Source organism: Leptopilina heterotoma, unplaced genomic scaffold, assembly GCF_015476425.1.
Source record: "Leptopilina heterotoma isolate Lh14 unplaced genomic scaffold, ASM1547642v1 Lhet_39, whole genome shotgun sequence".
NCBI lineage: Eukaryota > Metazoa > Arthropoda > Insecta > Hymenoptera > Figitidae > Leptopilina > Leptopilina heterotoma.
In genome coordinates, this window is record NW_025111058.1 from 92,355 (window position 1) to 114,588 (window position 22,234).

At 25.6% G+C, this 22,234-nt stretch overlaps 2 protein-coding genes across 6 annotated transcripts in view; one reads left to right on the forward strand and one right to left on the reverse strand.

The window, feature by feature from the left end:
- LOC122506050 (tubulin polyglutamylase TTLL4-like) overlaps positions 1–22,234 on the forward strand; it is a 369,559-nt gene that overhangs the window by 49,305 nt on the left and 298,020 nt on the right. For all 5 annotated transcript variants that reach the window (XM_043618022.1, XM_043618023.1, XM_043618026.1 and 2 more), the window contains exon 5: positions 20,468–20,514. The gene's annotated coding sequence lies outside the window, so the exon portion shown is untranslated. The remainder of the gene's footprint in view (positions 1–20,467; positions 20,515–22,234) is intronic.
- Positions 18,033–19,263, reverse strand: LOC122506057. Its single transcript, XM_043618035.1, has one exon. The coding sequence runs from the start codon at positions 19,063–19,065 to the stop codon at positions 18,559–18,561; it is 507 nt and encodes a 168-aa protein (XP_043473970.1). The 5' UTR covers positions 19,066–19,263; the 3' UTR covers positions 18,033–18,558.

Consider the following 22,234-nt stretch of genomic DNA (forward strand, 5'->3'; position numbering starts at 1 on the left):
AGAGAAAATAAAGATCCTCTGATTTCAGTGGAATTTTTACGTAAAGTGTATCCATTAATTTCACCTTTTACATAAAGTTCCACTTTAAATTTTTTTTTAATTTTATCGTTATTTTAATTACCTCTGAATTCTTTTGTGGAAAAATTATGTGTATTTTCTTACGGAAAGAGGGTAAAAAAGAATTTTTTTGAAGAGACAGTTATAATTAACAAGTATAGTTAATGTATAATTTAGAAATGTTCACGAAATCATAAATATTGAAAGGAACTTCAATTTTCTTATTGAAATTTTTGAATTTTTCAAAAGACGTATTCTGTAAATTTTCTCTCTGCTGAATTTTCATCATTTAGCGAAAATTTCTTTCGAAAAATCAACTTTGCGAAATTAATGAATCTTTTGAATCTTTTAATGAAAAAAAATATTCCTCAATCTAATTGATTACAATTTTTCCTAATTGATCCGAAAAAGATTCTCTCAATTAATCACTCGAAAACTCGTCTTTCTTAACCCCTTTTGCCTAAAGAAGAAAAAACTCATAAATCAACACAAGAAAAATTTCTCTCATCTACTTTTTCCCCCCTTAAAAAAAACTCCCTCGTCATTTTGTCAGAAAAAAAATTTCAAGCTCAAAAATTGATTGCAACATAATGGAGGGAAATTATCTTTTGAGAAAATGAGTAGTGAAAAGCCAGAACTACATCCCAAAGGATATAAACCGCCAATAGAAAAGAGCTCAATATTATCCAACTATTCCACTCCATTTGAAGATTCCTTTGAGTAAAATTCATGAAGAAAAAGGCCTCAAAGAATAGATGAAAGCGAACACAGAGAAGGCAAAATGTGGCGTGGCAAAATAAATTGACGATCCAAATATATATATATATGACCAAAAAGGACAAACAATTCTCAAACATATATCCCGACGAAAAGTGGACAAAACCTCGGAGATCAATATAAATGATCGTAAAACTATTGACCATTGCATTTAGGCAATTTTTACCTAAAGAATTGGACAACGAATTATCGATCGACTGATCGTTTTGAAATCGTCCATCAATGACCATCGAAAGTTGGCCCTCGAGGGCTTTAAGATGTGGACAATACTTTTGCCGACTTGTTTTTAACACACGTTATCTTTTTCCTCTTGCGTGGGAACTTACTTGAGACAGATGCGTCGCGCGTGAGAATCTCGGGCAGATGTGGTCTTACGCACCTTATTTCTGAAGGACTACTCACCGTTGTGTTATGTATATATTATACATGTATATAATTGTATATGCGTTCCCTTATATATATATGTACGGATACATAATAGTCATTTGACATATCTTTACTGAGTGAAGAATATATAATATATAAAATGGTCACGCGAGTTTAAACTCTCTCCCCCCCCCTTCTCTCTATAACCTCTCTCGTCTATATTGTCAAGTGTCACACTTCCTTCCGACTGGATTTTTATCCTTAACCGCGTGAGTGATTATAATAAGCCCGCCACTAAACTGCGACGTGTGCATGGAACGTGTAAGGAGCGTGGCTTAGATCATTCGCTCCTTGCCCTCTTTTAGCCTTCAATTATCCCTATGTATCATTAACTTTATATTTTGACTTTCCTTCTTTTTTGTGCATATTTTCTTGGATACTTTGAAATTAGCGCGTTAATTTGCAAATTGAAAATTATGAATAAATTTTAGAATATAAAAAGAATAAAATGAGAATAAAAAAAAAATTAGAAAGATTTAATGATAACAAAATAGTGAAAAAAATTTTTTTTGTCATTAAAAATAATAAAAAACATAAAATAATAATAAAAAAAGATGATATTCAATCGAAATAATAATTTTTTCATTAAAAATAATAAAAATAATAGTAGGTTCCTATATTTATATACTTTATTGAAATTATTAATTAATTAATTAATTAATTACCTATAAAATTTTGTTAAACATTATGTTTTGTCAAATTGAAATTATGCAGATTTTTGTTCTTTACTTAATTAAGACATTAAAAAATTTCAAATTCAAACCTTTTTTAAATTAAACAAATTATAAAAGTAGGATTGTTAGAAAACATGAAGATATCGATTGCTCCGAGTCGAAGACTCGGAGTGATCGATTTCTTCATGTTTTCTAATAATTAAAATATGACCGAGAGATAAAATCATTATTTTATATTATAAGAATATTGTTACTGTAACTTCATCAAAATTATTTTCATCATTTTAATTCAATTGATATTTTCTAGAATTTTAAATTATTTTTTATGAACATAATAATTGAATTCCTTAAAAAAAATTTTTTATTTATGAAAATAATTGAATTTCTGTGAAATTTTTATTATTTCTGCAAATAATGAAATGTTTGCATACAATTTTATTAAAATTTTTTTTAAATAATTGAATTCATTTTGGGAAATTTTATTAAAATCTTAGATATTGAAAATCATTGAAATTAGAAAAATGCATTTAATTTTTGAAAATAATTGAAATTAGGATAAGAATTTTTTTGACATTTATGAAAATAATTGAACTTTGGAGAATAATTTTGTTATTTATAAAGATAATTGGAATTTTTACAAGAATTTTTTTTCAAATTTTGAACATAGTTGAATTTTATAAGAAGAATTTTATTTTTTTTTGAAAATAATTGAATTTCTGCAATTATTTGTAATTTCTCAAAAATTGAATTTTTTTAGTGTTTACAACAAAAATTTAAATGAAAAAACTTTTAAATTCTATTATTTTTAAAATTGCTTATTTTATTTTAAAAAAGTAGTAAGAAGTTAGAATTGTTAGTAGTATAGTGTTAATGTTATTATAACTATAAGAATTATATTTTCTGGCTCAGTGAATTCAGGGAAAAGTCAGGGATTTTTTTTTTATGAAAAGTATTGAAAAAAATTAAATTTTTAGAATTTATAAGAAAATTCTCAATTTTTGTGTCTTTTGTTTGACTTATAAACTATGAAATTACTACGAATTCGAATGCAAAGTCTTCAATTTTTTCTATATTTCTGACAATAATTTCTTTTTAATAAATAACTTAAATCTTAAACAATAATCATAAAATAATGACTTATAAATTATGTAATGAATAATTTTACTTCAATATTTCAAAATTAATTCATAATTTTAAAAGAGTTGCGTTTACAACTTTCACACGGACAGAAAATATATATTAAATTTTGTAAAAGTATTTTAAAAATTGGGAAAAAATTTCGACAAAGCGAAATTTTTATATAAAAAATACTAAACCTTAAAAAAACTAATGTGAAATTCAGTAAAGTTATATTAAAATTTTATAAAATTCCAATGTTGATTGAATTTTGTTAAAATTTTTAATGATTTTTGAAAAATTTTAATAATTCAAAATGTTATGAAATTAGTTAAATTTATTAATATATATTTAATATTTATTAAAAATAATGGATTTATAAAGAATTTAAGTTTAAAACACTAAAAAAATTGAGTTTTGGGGAAATTGTGAATGGTTGCAGAAATTTAAATATTTTCAAAAGTAATAAAATTCTTTCTTCTTGCAAAATTCAATTATGTTCGAAATTTAAAAAAAAATCTCGTCAAAAGCCAATTATCTTTATAAATAATAAATTTCATCTTCGAAATTGAATTATTTTTAAGTATTTTAATAAAATTCTTTGCAAACCTTTAATTATTTTCAAAATTTTTCCTCATTTTAATGATTTTCAATATCTACTATTTTAATAAAATTATACTTAAAAGAATTCATTTATTTAAAAAAAATTTTAATAACATTTTTTGCAAATATTTAATTACTTTCATAATAAATAATAAATTTTTTTTTGGATTTCAATTATTTTCATAAATAATAAAACTCATCGCAGAATTTCAATTATTTTTAATATACAATTTTGATTGAATTCTTTGAAAAATGTAACTATTCTTAAAAAATTTATTAAATTCATCAAAAGAATTCAATTATGTAAAAATTTGTTATTAAAATTCTTGATAAGAATTATTGAATTATAAGAAACATTCAATTATTCAATAAATAATTTACTTTTGTATTTAAATAATTGAATTTTTTTAGAATTTTCTAATAAAAATTGATTTAAAAATGAATTTTAATTTAAATTTTATATAATAATTAAATATGACAGTATAATTTTAATGAAGTTACAGTAACAATATCGATTTTATTTTCTTTATTAAATTTTTTAAACAATAGACTCAATAGAAAAATGAATCGTCAGTAGGGATGAGATGGAGGGGTAGTAAAAAATTTATATTTATATTATTTTTAATTTATTGTATACATATTTTTAGAACTAATGAATATATATTCTTCTTCGAAAATAATTTATAACTATTTTTTGAAGATATAAAATCAATTTTTTTTTGTTGGTACAAATTTCTCTTTTTTTAAAATTTGTATTCCGCAATAAAGGAGTGGAAGCTTATTCCCTGAATTCCAAAGGTGTAATTCCTTTTTTGTTCCCCTTTAAAAGAAATTGTAAAATTCATTTTGTAGCTACCTGTGAGAGGAATTTCGATTTATTTTTTTCCCTTCTTTGCTCCCCCTCAATTGAGTATAACAGGTTAATTATTATCTCACCGAAGAATGTTAGAAGCTAATCAGGGTTTTCGAGATTGAAATAGAGGTTGCGGAGAGAATCTTGAATTGTGTGCGAGAGAGGGCCGCGTATAAGAATTGTTTTACAATGACCCCTTTGGGCGATACGCTTCGGAAGGGTTTACTCTAGTGGATAATTCAACTTCTATTCAATATATATATATATATATATAGATAGATATATTTCATGTATATAAGCATCGAGATTTCCTGATTCGTTCAGGACGAACTATTATTTAACGAGGCATTCAACTCTCGTTGAGACTATTTTATATTTTTTTGTAAAATATTTTTTTGTATATATATTTTTTTTTGTATATAAATTTTTGTAAATATATTTTTTTTGTATAAATTTTTTCGTATATATATTTTTTTGTAAATATATTTTTTTGTAGGTATTTATATATTTTTTTATATATATATTTTTTGTATTTATATATATTTTTTGTATATATATATTTTTTTTTTATATTTTTCCTTATTTTTTGGTATACGTATACTTCCACGTGCCGTCACGCAAAAGATTTTTGTCTCAAATTCAGAATTTCAAACGGCACACTTAACGGAGAATTGGTTTTGGTATATAAATGGTAATTTTTTTTCTCCTTTTTTTTTGTCGCAAAGGCCCAGATTTGTTCGCGCTTATATCGTATGAATAATTTTTTTTTTTTGCGAATTTCGTATCCGCAATAGTACTTCTATGTATGTATGTCACGATGTGTTTTTCATGCACCTTGGAATTTCAAAATTCGATCTCTATTCTGCGCGTTGCACGTGTCGAGAGATAGGATAAGAACAAAAAAAAAAAAAAAAGAAAAGAAACGGCAATCTTTTATTCTGCTCCAAACATCAGGATTCGCATTTTATCAGGATCGTAATCCTATGTGTATAAAAAATACGAAATTTGGCTGATAAATCGTTTTTGGTTTTTTTCTGTTTCTGTAAGTTGAATTTTTTCTTTTGTATAAAATTTTTTTCTTTTTTGCAAATTTTTTTTTTGTTTTAACGTTAAAATATTAAAAAGAATTTTTAATTTTAATTTTTTTTACAATTGCGACCGGAATTAATAATTTTAAATTAAGTAGAAAAAGTTGTCGCAGTCAGACAAGTTTTTTAAATAATATTTATACTTCTTAAACCAATATAAGTAGTAACTGTAGTAACAGACAAATTAATTTTTTTAATCAGTAGAAATTTTTTATAATTCAGTAGAAAAAGATTGTGACAGTCAGACAGGTTTTTAATATTTAAACTTTTTAAACCAATATAAGTAGTAACTGTCAGTTTAAGTCAGACAAGTTAATGAACAAAATTTTTTAATCAGTAGTATTTTATAATTCAGTAGAAAACGATTTTTACAGTCAGGCAACATTTAATATTTAAACTTTTTAATCCAATATAAGTAGTAAATGTCAGTTTAGGTCAGACGAATTAATTTTTTACTTATTTTTTTAATTCAGTAGAAAAAGATTGTTACAGTCAGACAAGTTTTTATTATTTAAACTTTTTAAACCAATATAAGTAGTAACTGTCAGTTTAAGTCAGACAAATTAATTAAAAAATTTTTTTTAATCAGTAGTATTTTCTAATTCAGTAGAAAAAGATTTTTACAGTCAGACAAGTTTTTAATATTTAAACTTTTTAAAGTAATATAAATTAATTCAGTGGAAAAAGAGTGTTACAGTCAGACACGTTTTTAATAATATTTAAACTTTTTAAATTGCAATAAAAGTAGTAAATGCCAGCTCACGTCAAACAAAATTAATTTTTTTATTCAGTTGTATATTTCTTAATTCAGTAGAAAAAGATTTTCACAGTCAGACAAAATTTAATATTTATACTTTTTATGCCAATATAAGTAGTAAATGTCAGTTTAGGCCAGACAAATTATTTTTTTTACTTTTTTTTAATTTAGTAGAAAAAAATTGTTACAGTCAGACAAATTAATTTTTTCTTATCAGTAGCAAACCTTATAGTGTAAGGGAAAATTTTTTCACTAAAAAATTAGTTTTTTTAATTAAAAAATTTTTTAAAAACTGTTTTTAACTTCCCTTTGGAAGTACATAAAAAGTTTTATGTAAACATTAAGAGAAAATTTATTAACTACAGAAGTTAATATTGTGGAAGTTTTCTTTTTTGGTTTTTTAACATGAATATTTTTTTTCAATTAATAATTATTTAAATGTGACGGGAGAAATGTTGTATACGCAAATATTTTTGTTCTTTTGCTATTCGCGAGTTTCCTCCGCATGTTTACGTCAGTAATGCGGCAAAAGTGTAAATTACAACTTACAAATTACATCGAGAATATAGATCTTATCTCACAGGAATTAAGATTCCGCTGAAAAACCCCTTTTACTCCTGTTTTAATGTTTTAAATTATCCCCTAGATGTTATTTACACTTTTTTTTTTATTTCTCAACAATTTTCAAGAATTTTATCGTCACTGCGAAATATAATTTAATCGAATAAATTTCATATGTATACGATTTAGAGAAAAAATTTATTTAATTCTAACTTCTCAAAAAAAATTGTAATTTATTTTATTTTCTATTTTAGTTATTAATTAACTTCTGGATAAAATTTTTTTTATCCGTTAATTATTTCTTATTTATTTAATTTTAACTTCTGGATAAAATTCTTTTATTCGTTAATATTATTTCTAATTTAATTAATTTTAACTTTTTGATAAAAATTTATTTATATATTTATTTATTATTTATTTGTAGTCTAGATATTTATTTTCGACTTCTCGATAAAATTTTTTTGTAATTTCTCTGCTAATTATCTGTAATTTATTTATTTTTATTTTCTGGATAAAGAATTTTGTCCTTTCTCATAATTATATTGAAACACACACGATGCGTGGCCTTAAAAGTTGCGAGTTTTGTAAATAAATGAAAAACAATAAAAATAAATAAAAAAAAAACCAGAAGAGAAAAACAAAACAGTTCAACACCTGAGCGCAATCTTGTTTCTCTGCCCAGCCTTATTCGTGATGCGAATTCCGCGAATCTTTACTCGCTTCGTCTTCACCACAAGTTTCCCATTAAGGATAGAAAATGGTCCACGATCGCAAATCGCAGGAAACGCGCGTTGAAGGAAAAACTAGAAGATACCGCAACTCCCTATAGTTGTTTTAAGTGGTATTTTAGCGATCGTCTTGCATTGAATCGGTAGCACGATTTCCGGTGTGTAAAACATTTGAAGAAAGTAAACTACATAAAAGGGGGAGAAAATTTTTTTTATTAAACTGCGCTGGGAAAAATTCCCATAGGAGCCTATTTGATATATGTCCTGTTTGTGGCGAAATTTTCCATTTTTGAAATTTTAATTTAATGAATTAAAATTTATTTTTGGACAAAAGTATTTATGGAAAAAACTTAAGAAAACAATATTAAAAAAAAAAACAATATTTAAAAAAACAATATTTTTAAAAAACAATATTTATGAAAAAAAATATTTAACACTTGTAATTTTATTTAAACAAAAATTAAAAACCAATTTATGAGAAGTTGACAAATAATTAAAAATAGTAAATATTTTACTATTTTATTATTTTTAAAAATTAATTTATTTTATTAATAATCTTTGTTACTACTAAGTTCGTTTAAACGAAAATTAAATCTCAATTTATAAGAAGTTGACAAATAATTAAAAAAAGTAAATATTTCATTACTTTTGGTACTCTCTAAATTTGAATTAGTAAATTTTACTAATAATCCGTAATTCTTACTAAATTAGTAAAATTTAGTAATAAAAACTGAATTTTTGCTTTTGAAGTCGTAAATTTTACTTATAAATAGTATAATTTTTACTAATTTATGAGTAAAGTTTATTAATTTTACTAATAAATTTAAAATTCAAAAAAAATTCAAAGGCATTAATTCTAATTAGTAAACTATTTTACTAATTTAAATTTAGAGTTTTAAGTTTAGATTTTTTTACTAATTAGTTAATATTATACTAATTTACTATTTTTACTAATAAATTTATTTTATTGACAATATTTATCACTCCTAAATTAATTTATACAAAATTATGATCTTTAAATCTTAATTAGTAAAAAATTGCCAAACTTATGGAAATATTTTAATCGCTTTTTAGTAAAATTCAATTAATCTCATTTAGTATAGTTTCAATGTTTTTGGTTTTACTGGAAACTTACTAAAAGCCAGTGGCCATTTTTTACGAATTTATATTAGTCGGTTTTGCACTAATTTAGATTTAGTTTAAATTAAATAAATTATTTTATAATTATTTATATTATTTTATCTAATTAAATTTCGTTTGATAATAATTTCCAAACTTGTTTATTCGGTACAGTACAAAAAATTGAATTAGATTTTTAATATCTTTTCATTCTTTTTAGAAAATTATCTCTTCTTTTTGTAAAATTGTAAAATTTTGTCACTAATTCAATAATTTTCAAATTTTGTTATTTCGCAATTTTTTTAATTTGATAAAATTTTGATGATTTTGATAAAATTTGTTTTTAAAATTTTTGTTTGATAAAATGATATTTGCCGCACAATAATTGATATCGAATATAAATAGTTAAGTGAATTTAATTTTAATAAATAAACGGTTAATTAAATTTCCGTGCGGATAATTGCGCGACTAGGTGATTTCATTCATAAGTAGTCACGAATAAGCTGTAAAACTTAGATTATGTTCGCGACCGTACACACAAACACAGTGGTTTTATTCCTCCAAGAGTATAGTTTACAAGGCGCGCGCTCGCGTTAGGCACGAGCGCGCACAACAGTCACTTATTTCTCCAACCAATTTCACTTGTAATATGTTTAAAAAGTATCATTTTTTTTCCATCATTTTATTGCTGGCTATTTTAGAGGAATGTTGAAGGGGGGAAAAATGGTTTCAAATCGCTCTGAATTCGTTCTTTTCTTTTTTCTTTTTTTTTTTTACTTAAAACTATAGAATTACTTATTTTTAAACTAAAATCCATTTATTTCTGAGTTGTTAACTTCAAAGTTATTTTGGGACTATTATTTAAATAATTAATACAATTATTTTTAATTATTCAATTATTTATTTAATTTCAATGAAATTCGGGTTGAATTGGGTAAAAGATTTAATTATACTTATACTGTAGGAATTTTGTGAATTCATTTTTGCATAATTAATTTCAGTGTGCAATAATTTCTGTATTAATTAGTTTTTGGGTAAATTAATTTTTGTGATAATTACTTTTTTATAAATTAGTTTTTGTGTAAATTAATTTTTGTGATAATTAATTTTTTGTAAATTAGTTTTTGTGTAAATTAATTTTTGTGATAATTACTTTTTTGTAAATTAATTTTTGGGATAATTACTTTTTTGTAAATTAATGTCTGCTTAAACTATATAGTTTTCTGAAAATTTATTTTTGTATTAATTAGTTTTCGTACAAATTAATTTCTATATTAAGTAGTTTTCGTATTAATAAATTTTCGTAAAGATTAGAATTAGTAAAAATTAATTTCTTCGACAATCTAATTTCTGTATCAATTAGTTTTTGTATAATTTAATTTTTGTGATAATTACCCTTTTCTAGATTAATTTTTGTATAAATTAATTTCTCATACAGATTAATTCCTGTATTAATTAATTTTTGTTTTTTTTTTTTTTTATTATTTTATAGTTTATTTTTTTTATTGTTTTCAACAAAAATTTAAATTAGAAAATTTTTAAATTCTATTATTTTTAAAATTGCTAATTTTATTTAAAAAGGGTAGTAAGAAGTTAGCCGCGTGCTTTAGCGCGCGAATTGTTGCTAGTTATCAATTATTTGTTAATAATAATATGTGCGACAATATTGATCGAATCTTGACAAAATATAATTAATAATTAATAATAAATTAAATACTAAATTTATTAATTTATTATTTAACATAAATTATAATAGATTAAATACTAAATTCATTAATTTAATATTTATTATAAATTATAATAAATTAAATATTAATATATTAATTACAATTTACTTTTTAAAGAAAACATTAAACATTTTTTTCCCAGTGGAAAAGAATGTGGAAAAATAATCACATAAATGCAGTGAGAAAAATTTCTGAAATACACCTGATAGTGAATAAATTTTTTTCCAATCATAAAATGTCATTTGATGTGTGTTGAAGTAGCGCTCGCCTATCGTGTGAGCGCGTGCACGCGTGTCCAGTTCGTATATATAAATGCCTATAAGGTATAATGATTTCTTACGCTATGTACACACGAATGTTATAAAGTATGCATTATAAAGTGCACAAGTATACTTGATGTATCCGGAGTGTTTATGTATACATATATATATATATATATATATATATATATATATATATAGAATCCAGACCGTGGGAATGAGCGACGCGATGTCGCGAGCCCCGGCACGAGGCACGAGCACTGCTAAGAGATAAGGATGACGTTATTCGCTTTTGCATAAAGAGTGAAAGCGACAGGGAACATTCCATTGGCCTTTTCTATTCGCAACAGGTTAACTTATACATCTTCATGAAACTTCCACTCAACTCCCTGTTAACCACTTTTCCCTCTCCTTTTTATTTATATCTTTCATTCTTTTTTTAATTTTTCACTTTTACTTTCTTTCTTCGTGTGCATGCATTTTTCTTTTTTTTTTCTCAATTTTCACTTTTACTTTCTTTTTTTCTATTTCAAAATAAGGGAAAAATTTTCGTTTTATTCTTTTTTTAAATTTTTACTTTTACTTTCTTTCGCACAAGATTTTTTTTTTACTTCTAGTTTCCTTTTGTGTATTTTTAAAAATAAGTTTCTTTTTTTTACTAATTTTATTTATTGAAAATTATTATAATTTTGTATTAGTATTTAATATATTTATATTTATTTATTAAAATAATTTACCATTATTTATCATTATTTGTTAATATTTAAATATAATGAAATAGTGTTAAATAATTATTAAATAATGTTAAATAATAGTAAGATAATTTTAAAAAATAAAATAATTTCAAACAATTATATTTTTATTTAAAGGAAGAAGAAATTTATCATTCGGTATATATATTTCATATGTATTTATATTTTCATTTTACTTTTTAATTTTGGTGGGTAAAAATAATTTTCTTTCGCCTTTTGTGCACCTTCAATTATGAGAGCAATTATTTTTTTCAATAATTTTAAAAAAATGTCGATGCAATGAAATTTTTTTTTTATTCTGGTGGAAAGAAACAGTAAATCAAAATTATGTAAATTTCAATCGATTATATCTTGTACCCATGTCAATTGTAGTTTCATTCGAGAAATTTCCATCTCACTTTACGATCTTATATACGATCAACTGGAATAAACGTTTATCTCAATCTCATCATGTCTGATGCTCTTATCAACCTGAAAGATCAATCAAAAAATTGTAATTGATTACTCTCAAAAGAAAGTTTTACATTTTCGAATCATTTTTTTTTCCTTTGACGCATAAAGATATACAGAACACCCATTAGTCGGGACTAATTATTTTTTCTCCATCTCTCTCTCTCTTTTTCTCTTCGTTTTTACTCCCTTTTTTCGAGAATTAAAAATACTTTCCAATTTTCCATTGAAATTATTTTTGTCCTTCATATAATATTATTAACATTTTTAATGAGAGGAGAATATTCTTTAAGTTTCGCTGTATAATATAAGTCGTTGAAAAATGAATTAATGTCGAAAAAATGAAATTTCTTTTGACGAGACAAATATATCATCGCAATAGTATTATGTTACAAAGAATCATCTCAGTCATCAATTTTATAATTGGTTGTGTCCCTGTTTATAATTCGCCTCATCAAACATTCCGAAAGTTGTAACGCGAGTAAAAGAGCACGATCGCGATTATAAGAGGAAGAGAAGAGAAAAAAAAATTTCTTATTGGGAAAAAGTGTAATGAATCAATTTTGCCAAAATGTTTGCGCGTCGAATAATATTCGTTTTAATGGTGCATTGAATTGCTTTTCAAAAATGTCACTTATAATGATATGGAATTTATGATTTTTAATTCCCCAGTGAAAATATTTATACATTCGATATATATTCGAAGACGAAAGTGAATTTTTGCTCGAAATAAATTTTTCCTTTCTTTCTTTTAAGACGAAAATTTTGAATTAATTATTAAACAAAAAAATTACATGAATGAAAATGAAAATTTTTTTGAATTACAATTCTTTTAAATTAAAATTATTATGTTAAAATTTTTTTTAGTTAAAATTTTATAAAAATTAAAATTAAAAGTTGAAAGAAAAATTTTTCCAAATTAATTCTGTTACATTTTTTAAATGTTTATAAGTAAACTAATTTTTAATTAATTACCATACATACGAAAAAACATAAAAATAAAAATAATATTTATTTATGTTATTTATTATAATTTAAATGATTTATTATTTAAACACTTGTTTACTATCCAAGTTTTTTCGAAATTTTCTTGTAAAATTTTTCAAATGTTGCAAGAAATTGTTTGGAAATTATTTATAAACGAATAAAAAGGAAAAATTACAGAGTAGAGATTTTGGAAAAATATTTACAGTTTGTAAATTAAATAATTATTATAAATATTCTGAAAAACGTTGAGAAAACAAGGGGAAAAAAGGAGAAAAATGAAAAGGACTTCTAATGCAGGACTGCACGAGGGGTTGCATACCACAAGGGTTGTTCCTTTCTAAGTTGTTTTCTCGTTCTAAACCAACGTACCCTGGCGTTAAATGCCTGAACTATTTTCAAACTGTTCATTGTCTTTTTCACTTATTTCTCATAAAATACACAAATATTATTATTAAAAAAATCAGTTTTTTCCTATTTTTTAACTAGATATTTTTGTTTCTATTTTAATAATAAAAAATTATTATTTTACATTAATAATAATTAATATTTTGAAAATTTTACAATTTGTACAAAAAATAAAAAAAAGAGATAAATATTGTTTGAAATAACAAAAAAATTTGCATAATAAACAAAGGGAAATTTTTTTAAGATACAAAACATAGACAATTTGAAAAGATAAAATTTCTGACAGAAGTAAAAATTAAATTTGATACTAATTTATTAAGTTCACTGAGATAAATAATTTCTTTAGGGGTAAAAATCGTTGAGTATATTTAGTATTATTATAATTATTAAGATTTAAACTCAAAATTACTTTAAAATTTTTAAACCAGAGAAAAAATTGATTTGAAACGAATAAATTAAGTTCACTGAGAGAAATAATTCCTTTAGGTGTAAAAATTGTTGAATTATTTTTTATTATTATTATAAATAATTATAAAACTTGAAACTACTGTAAAATTTTTGAACCGGATAATAAATTATATTCAAACGAATATATTAAGTTCACTGAGAGAAATAATCCCATTAGGTGCAAAAATAGTTGAAATAAATTATTATAATTTATTATTACTATAATTATTATGATTGAAACTTGAAAATACTGTAAAATTTTTGAACGAGATAAAAAAAGTAAATTCGGAAAAAATACAGTCAGTAAGAAAATGAAAAATAGAAATTATCCTTCAGGTGTATAAATTGATTAATAAAAAATTACAAATTAGTTTTTAGTTAAATTGCAAAATTGAATTTGTGAATTATAAATATTGTGTCTGGCATTTTTTCCCCTGGTTTGAATAAATTATGGAAAATTGTCTCCTCAGGTGTTCGGGGGGGAATTTTTTTTTAATAGAATTAACCCCTGCAGTGAAATTTAAATATATTCACTGTCTGAGTGGGTCCGTTATTCTATTCCAGTTTATCTAATGTAACATTCGATTATTGCAACTATCTTTTCTTTTTATATACACATATGAGAGAGGGTCATACAACACCCCAATATAGACTATGGAAAATCATGTGAATTCACAAACGCCCCTCAGTTTTTTTCTTTTTTTACAAATGAACATGTGCTTGTCACATATGGATAGCACGTGTACATAGTACTCGAGTTTTCTATTACTATAGATAAACTGGATCATTGTTTGTCAAATATTTTTCGTCTCTTTCCTTTTTTTCCAATAAATAGATAAATAAATAAATTTTTTCTATGTTTCTCTCTTTTTTCTAAAAAAATATTTTTTGTTCATTAAAGATTTTTATTCGTTTTCTCTTTTTCTTAGTAAAGAAATAAATAAATTCTTCTTTTCTAATTTTTCATGGAATAATATTTTTCTTTCCATTTTTTGTTTATCAGATATTTCTCTTCTTTTTCTCTTTTCTCAATGAATAAATATATAAATTTTTTTATTTTTCCATGGGAAAATAGTTTTTGTTTATCAAATATTTTAATTTCCTTTACTTTTTTTAATCAATAAATAGAATTTCCTATTTTTTCTCTTGTTTTTAGTGGAAAAATATTTTTTGTTTTCTTCTATTCCTAATAATTTTAATAATTTTAATTCTATCCCTGGTTAATAAATAAATAAATATTTCTATTTTTTCCATTATTTTTTCTTGGAAAAATAGTTTTTATTTGACAAATATTTTTTTCCTTTCTCTTTTTGCTTTCCTTAACCCCTTCGCAGTCTAGTTGAAAATCGCTTGTGGTCCAAAAACGGTCCGAAAAAAAAGTTTACAAAAAAATATGATTTAATCATATATAAGGTTTTTGGGGTCGCTGAATTCGAATTTGAGGTTAATTTTTGAAAATTCAAAATGGCGGATCCAATATGGCGACCAAATATGGTGGATAATTTTAAAATTAAAGCGTTTTAAGGGAAATTCATTTCTCGGGGGTTTTCGAGGTCGCTGAATCCAAATCTGAAGTCAGATTTAAAAAATTCAAAATGGCGGACCCAAAATGTCGACTTCAAAAAAAAATTTTTTTTCAGATTCCCTTAAAACTCGTTACTCGGGGGTTTTCGGGGTCTCTAATTACAAATATGATGTCAGATTTTCAAAATTCAAAATGGCGGATCCAATATGGCGGATGATTTCAAGATTGATGCGAAAAAAATATGAAGTTACCTCAAAAACCCCTGAGTAAACATTTTAGACAAATTTGTCAACATTCAAAAAATTTGATCGACATATTGAATCCAAAATTTAGCATTTAGAAAAACGAACATCAAATTCGAATTCAGCGACCCCAAAAAACCCCGGGAACGGAATTTCGATCAAAACGCATAAATTTTGAAATTATCCGCCATATTGGATCCAACATTTTGAATTTTGTAAAACGAACATCAAATTCAAATTCAGCGACCCCAAAAACCCCCGAGAAACGAATTTTAATCGAATCGCATCAATCTTGAAATTATCCGCCATATTGGATCCGCCATTTTGAATTTTAAAAATCTGACATCATATTTGTAATCAGAGACCCCGAAAACCCCCCAAGTAACGAGTTTAAAGCGAATTTGAAATTTTTTTATTTTTCGAAGTCAACATTTTGGGTCCGCCATTTTGAATTTTTTAAATCTGACTTCAGATTCGGATTCAGCGACCCCAAAAACAGTAGTATGTACTTCGCTACTAAAATCAAATCATGTTTAGTATTTTTTTTTTGAGATGGCCATATATGGCCACAGACGCAAAGGTGGCACGACTTTTCGTGGCCATATATGGGCCATGGACTGTTAAGGGGTTAATAATTATTTTTTTTAAAAAAAATTTTCCTTTTCTATTTTTTTCATTGAAGAATAGTTTTTTCTATAAAATATTTTTATTCTCTTTTTCTTTTTTTAATAAATAAATAAATATTTCTATTTTTTCACATATTTTTTCATGGAGAAATATTTTTTGTTTGTAAATGTAAATTTCTTTTCAATAAAAACTACTTTCTCTAACAAATAAAATAGAAGAAAATTTTTATTAAAAAATAGAAATTTTCTACTTTATTTGTTTGCAATTTTAAGGCGAAATATTTTTTGCTTATAAATGAAAAAATATTTTAGAAAACAATATTTTTTGGTTTACAAGCAAAAAATTTTTTTAAGGCACAAATATTTTTTGTCTACAAGCAAAACATGTTTTGTCCAAAAATTGCAAGCAAATAAAGTAGAAAATAGCTATTTTAATTATTTGATAAAATAAAAAAAAATTTTCTGCTTGAGAAAATAAAAATTAAATGTTTGATTAATTCGTGAAAAAAAATGAATACACTTTTTTTGAATGACATTCCAATACCGTAAAATTGGAACTACTTTTCTTGTGTTTGTAATTTTTCTTTTCTTTCTCTAGTAGAGCCCCCCACTATTCTTTGAATGATGAATGCTTTTCTGTGAGAGTAAAAAAAAAATTTTTTCTTTTCTATTCTTCTACTATGGAATGTCGACAGGTACTATACCTGAATTTTTCTCGAGATAATTTTTGGCGCCGGAATTCTCATCTCTTCAAAGAGAGAGATTTTCGGCTTTTCTCCTGCGTACATATATACATAAATACTCAAGAGAACTTGAATAGTTTTGTAAAAGGTTTTCAAAGTAAACTCCCAGGTATGCATGAATAGAAAATCTCTTCTAAAAACTGTACCTTTGACGGAAGTTCACTTGCTTCACAGCAAAAAAAATTATTTCTCTATTTTTTTTCCTTTGATGCAGGTGAATATTCACAGAGGGTTTCTTGTATTGAAAAAAAAAATTTATTTGTTTTTCGCAAAGGAGTTTTCAATTTTTGCCTGTGATTAATTTTTAGTCTTTTAATAAAATAAATAAATTAAATGTTTTTGTTAATAATAATATTTTAATCAATAATTGTTTTTACTTAAAAGCAATTTATTTTTGAACTATTTGTTTATAATTTCTATTAATATTAATAATAATTATTATTATAAATTTTAATAATAATAATAATAATAGTAATAGTATTAATAATAATAATAGTATTAAACACTCACTTTTTAGTTAATTATTTAGTTAGAAAAAAAGTTATTTAGTTTCTGTACAAAGTGAATTTTATAAACAGAAACTAATTATATTTTTCAAAGTGTTTAAATTAATTATGTAGTAATCATAATATAATCAGAGCAATTGTAATATAATTATAATGGAAAGTATTTAAAAAAGAAAAATAATTACCGATTTCATAATATTGACAAATGAAAACAAAAATGCATCTAAATATTTGCATATCAATTGTTTGACTTTAATAATTTTTTTTCGTTATAAAACAAAAAAAAATTGCAAATAAGATTTATTAAAATATGTGAAATTATATACTTACTGTTTCCTCCAGTTCTGCAGGTGGTTCTTCAGTTTTTTTTATCCAACGCAAATTTAAAATAGTTTTCAAAAATAAAAATAGTGAAATAAAGTTAAAATGAATCAAAATTGTTTTAATATTTGTTTCTTATTTGAAATCATTTTTAGTTTAAATTTATTTTAAAAATTGTTCAACTTAAAATTTGTTTTTTTTTAAATTGTGATTATTAAAATTGAAAATTAAAAAACTTAACCTAAAGGAATGGGGTTTATAACACAATTATAAAGCAGTATGTAAAGTATAATATAAAAATTTATTTTCACAAAATTGGAAGACGTGAATTATTTTTCATCTCGACTTATAAAGTCGATCTGATTTAAAGCCAGTATCACAAATATACATTTATCAATAAATTACAATTCTCCTATAATTTATTTATAGGTACAAATATCACATGAGTGAATAAGAAAAAATATATATCACTCGACAAATAACAATTCAAAAGTTTCTTTTTTTTATACCCTGTTCTGTCCTTTTTTTTACTCAAGTTCAAAATTAAAAATTGAGCATTTTGAAACAATGTGAAAAAATTAAAAATCTACTTATCGAACTATCGATCACAGTCAAATATTTTCTTCATTAAAAGGTACAATTTTTTTTTTCGATGTCATCATTGAAATTCTTTTTCTCATCGTACCTTTGAATTTATAGAACAATCCATTTTTGTCCTCTGCTTTACAAGTCAGGAACTGTCAATCCAAAACTGACAGTTGAAGATTGTTGGAATTGGTTGAAGATTGTGATGATGTTGATGATGGAATCAAATCACTTGAAGTTCGATATGTTGATGTTGTGAGATGATAGTCTCCTTGTAGTAAAAGTCACTCACGGGTTGTTGTGGCAGTGTTGTCCAGAAGAAATCGCCGGCGAGTGTTGGCAAAAAGTGAACTGGCACATAACAGGAAACAGGAACGACTGTCATTTTTCCGTCTTGTCCAATTGTGATGATTGCAGCACCCTCATCAGCTTTCGTCAAATCACTCAACAATCTCTGTTCGAGTGCTTCATTTGAATTATTTTGATTGTCAACCTCCTCGGTGAAGACATCCAATTGCTGTTGTTGTTGATTTTTTTCATTCTTCTTGGCGAGTAATTTTTTACACGCATGCGTTCTCTTCTTGATTAATTTCATCAATGGTTTGAGAAGTTTACGCATTGGTGAATTTTTGTTTTTACCACTACACATTTTTAAATTGTAGAGATTGTCGTTTAATTCATTTTCGCAATCGAGCACGTGGTTGATGGTCATCATTGTGGTGGCGGCCATCTTGGAACTGTTTTTATTTTTGCGTTATATAAAACAAAACACAAACACTGATCGCGAATTTGAAAACTTGGAAAATTTTTGTTTTGATAGAAAAAATTTTCCTTATTTTTTGTAAAAAAAAACACTTGGTTATTTTTTAGCTTGCTCTTGAGAAGAGGTTTTTGGTAGCTCTTGTGAGAAGCGAATGATGGTCTGTACGTGCAACCCCGATGCTTATATAGACGCAGCTACCATGACGGGGTGCGAGAGTGGGGAAGGCAGGTGCACTCTGGCTGTGGGAACTTGGAGAATTCGGAGCTTCCCACGTCGGGGTCCACGCCGACCATCTGCCGTTCTCTTCTTGGATGCCAACCCATTTACACCCCGACCACCTTCAAACACCCCAATACACCCCCACTCGAAGAAATCCCATTTCTAGTTGCAATCGCTCTTTCTCTCTCTTGCCACTGCTATTTCACTCTGTCTACCTCTATTTTTCTCTAGTTTCTTCTATTTCTCTCTGACTGCTTCTATTTCTCTCTAACTGCCTCTATTTCTCTGTCTATTTCTCTCTAGCATCTTCTATTTCTCTCCCCATTGAAAGAATGTCTCCTATTTCAAAAACGTCTTCTATTTGGCGAAAGTTTCATATCGTCTTTTTGTAGCCTCTTCTTCTCGTCAGCTTCTTTCTTGGATCCATATTAAGGGTGATTTCTGAGATCTTTTTCCTGTTCGAGCAGGTCCAAACCTGTTGCGACACGATTACAGTGTATTGCGAGAGAGAAGTGGCGTAATGTTTTCGTGATATACAGGAGGGAAAAAAAAGGGTTTGTAACACGCGATGCGGTTTCAAAAGCCATCAATGGAGCACTTGTGGAAATAAAAAAAGGGGGAGAGGGGCTGAAATTCGCCATATGGCGCTTGATTTTTCATTGAAGGGTTAATAGAGATGATTCCCTTTTTTTGGGGGACAGAGGGAGAGAAAGATTTCTAATTAGGGGAGTGATCCGTTTAGTACTGTCCCTAGATTTTTTCGAATTGTTATTTGCGATTTGCAATTTGCAAAACTAAGGAACTTCTTTATCTGTTACTTTTTTTTCTTCCAAATCTATACAATAGATGTGGCACAAAAAATTCCGTACGCAAATTTTTAGTTGTGCCAAATATTTTTTCAGTTTCTGTAAGGATGGTTAGTTGGTAATGCAACTGCAATTACATTTTTCGAATTGGTCTGGAACAAATTTTCAAAATTTTGTTTTGTAATAATAAATAGTTTCAGTCTAATGGTTCAGAAACGGACTTGGATTGCAATATTTTTTGTTTAATGTTAAGTAAAACTCTGTAAAAATAATAGTGGATAAAGTTAGATTAAAGTACCGATTTTTGAACGAGGTTTCTAATAAGAATTTTCCTTTTGTTGCAGAAAGCTTCCTGAAGGTCTTCCTCTACTTCGTCCTGCTTCCAGAAACGGTGAGTTTTTGAATCATTAATAAAAATTTCGATTCGATTTTTGCTGCTGCTGTTTGTAGTCTTTCTTAACATTTGCATTACAAATATTAATGCAGCAGCATAGTTTGTAGCATATTTGGTATTAAAAATTAAGAATATGATGGCAAATAATCTGAAGCATAACATTTGCATACCAGAAATATTAATGCAACATAGTTTGTAGCATATTCGTTAAGAAAAATTCTGAACATTATTATAAATATTCTGGAGCATAACATTTGCATTACAAGTATTAATACAGCAGCATAGTTTGCAGCATATTCGGTAATAAGAATTCCCATTGTTGCTGCAAATTGTTTCAGCAATTATACTTAATTACTGCAGTACTTTGTTTGGTGCTCCACACTTGTAGCATAATGCGTAACAAAATGCAAAGTATTGCGAATAATATTCTGCAAATTATTTTACAAATATCCGTGCGAGTATTATTACATGATAATCCGTAGTAAAAATTCCACAGTTGCTGCAAATAATATCAGAAATGTTTAGAAAAATTTGCGATTCAGATAGTAAATAATCAAAACAGTTCTAATTTTTGCAGCATAATCCGTAGAAAAATTAATGTTTGCGTTCTGTTAGAAATTAGCATTCAGTATATTTTGGTATTAAACAACAATAGTTGCAGATGATTGAAGTAATGTTTGTAAATTGTTACAGCATAGTTCGTAATAATTAAAAAAATTAATGTTGCGTTGTTATCATTCAGTATTTTTTTGTATTAAACAACAATAGTTGCAGATTATTTTGGTGCTAAACAACAATAGTAGCAGATTATTTTGGTATAAAGCAATAAAAGTTGCAGATTATTTTGGTATAAAGCAACAATAGTTGCAGATTTTCGAACTAATGTCTCTAAATTCTTACAACATAATCCGTAAGAAAAATTTAATGTTTGATATTAATCAACAATTTTCGAAAAATCTCTCGAACGTTAATAGTGCAAACACACTGAACCATAATTTGCCTCATATAAACTGACCTTTTCCTCTTCAAAAGACTATTTATCTTCCACCACTGACTTTCCGCATTTTTTCTTCTTACAAAAAAATTAAGACTGATCATTCTTGATGTTTTTCTTAAAAGGGAAAAAAAATACGCAAGTCCTGAAATTGGAGACTCACAAGGCATGTTTTTGTTTCCACATTTTCTCGACGTCTGGAAATTATCTTGGTGGGGGTCCCATATTTCGACTCGTGAAAAAAGGGAGGTTTTCTGGACCGTAAATGAGACAAAAATTTTAGAATTTTGTCAAGTAGGCACACATATCCCTGCCCCTAAAAGTCATTAAGTGTCTCAAAAATGTTTTTTTTTCTTCCTCAGGACACACGCATACATTTATGGAGGAGAAGGAGGAATGTTAGTATATATAGGACCGAAAACCCTATGGGGTCTGATTTTTAAACACGTGTCCATATATCTAAACGACTGGTCGTCTATACAAACAATTTAGTCTTCTCCCTTATGAACTTTTTTTTTTTTTTTTGAAAGAAAATTACGGAGACAAAAAATTTTACCGTAAATTAGACAGTGATGGCCATTATTTTTCCTGACTCAATCCTTCGTTTTTTTCTTCTCTTTTTTTTAATGGTTGGTTGGTACTCAATCAAGAGGAATCTCCTACCTGCTTTTCTCATCTAGTTTCTCTAAATTAGGTCTGTGTGTTTTTTTTTTGTTTGAAGGG

What these genes read in the sequence shown, in the direction of transcription:
- LOC122506057 (XM_043618035.1), bottom strand. Translation starts at nt 19,065, where the DNA reads ATGGCCGCCACCACAATGATGACCATCAACCACGTGCTCGATTGCGAA.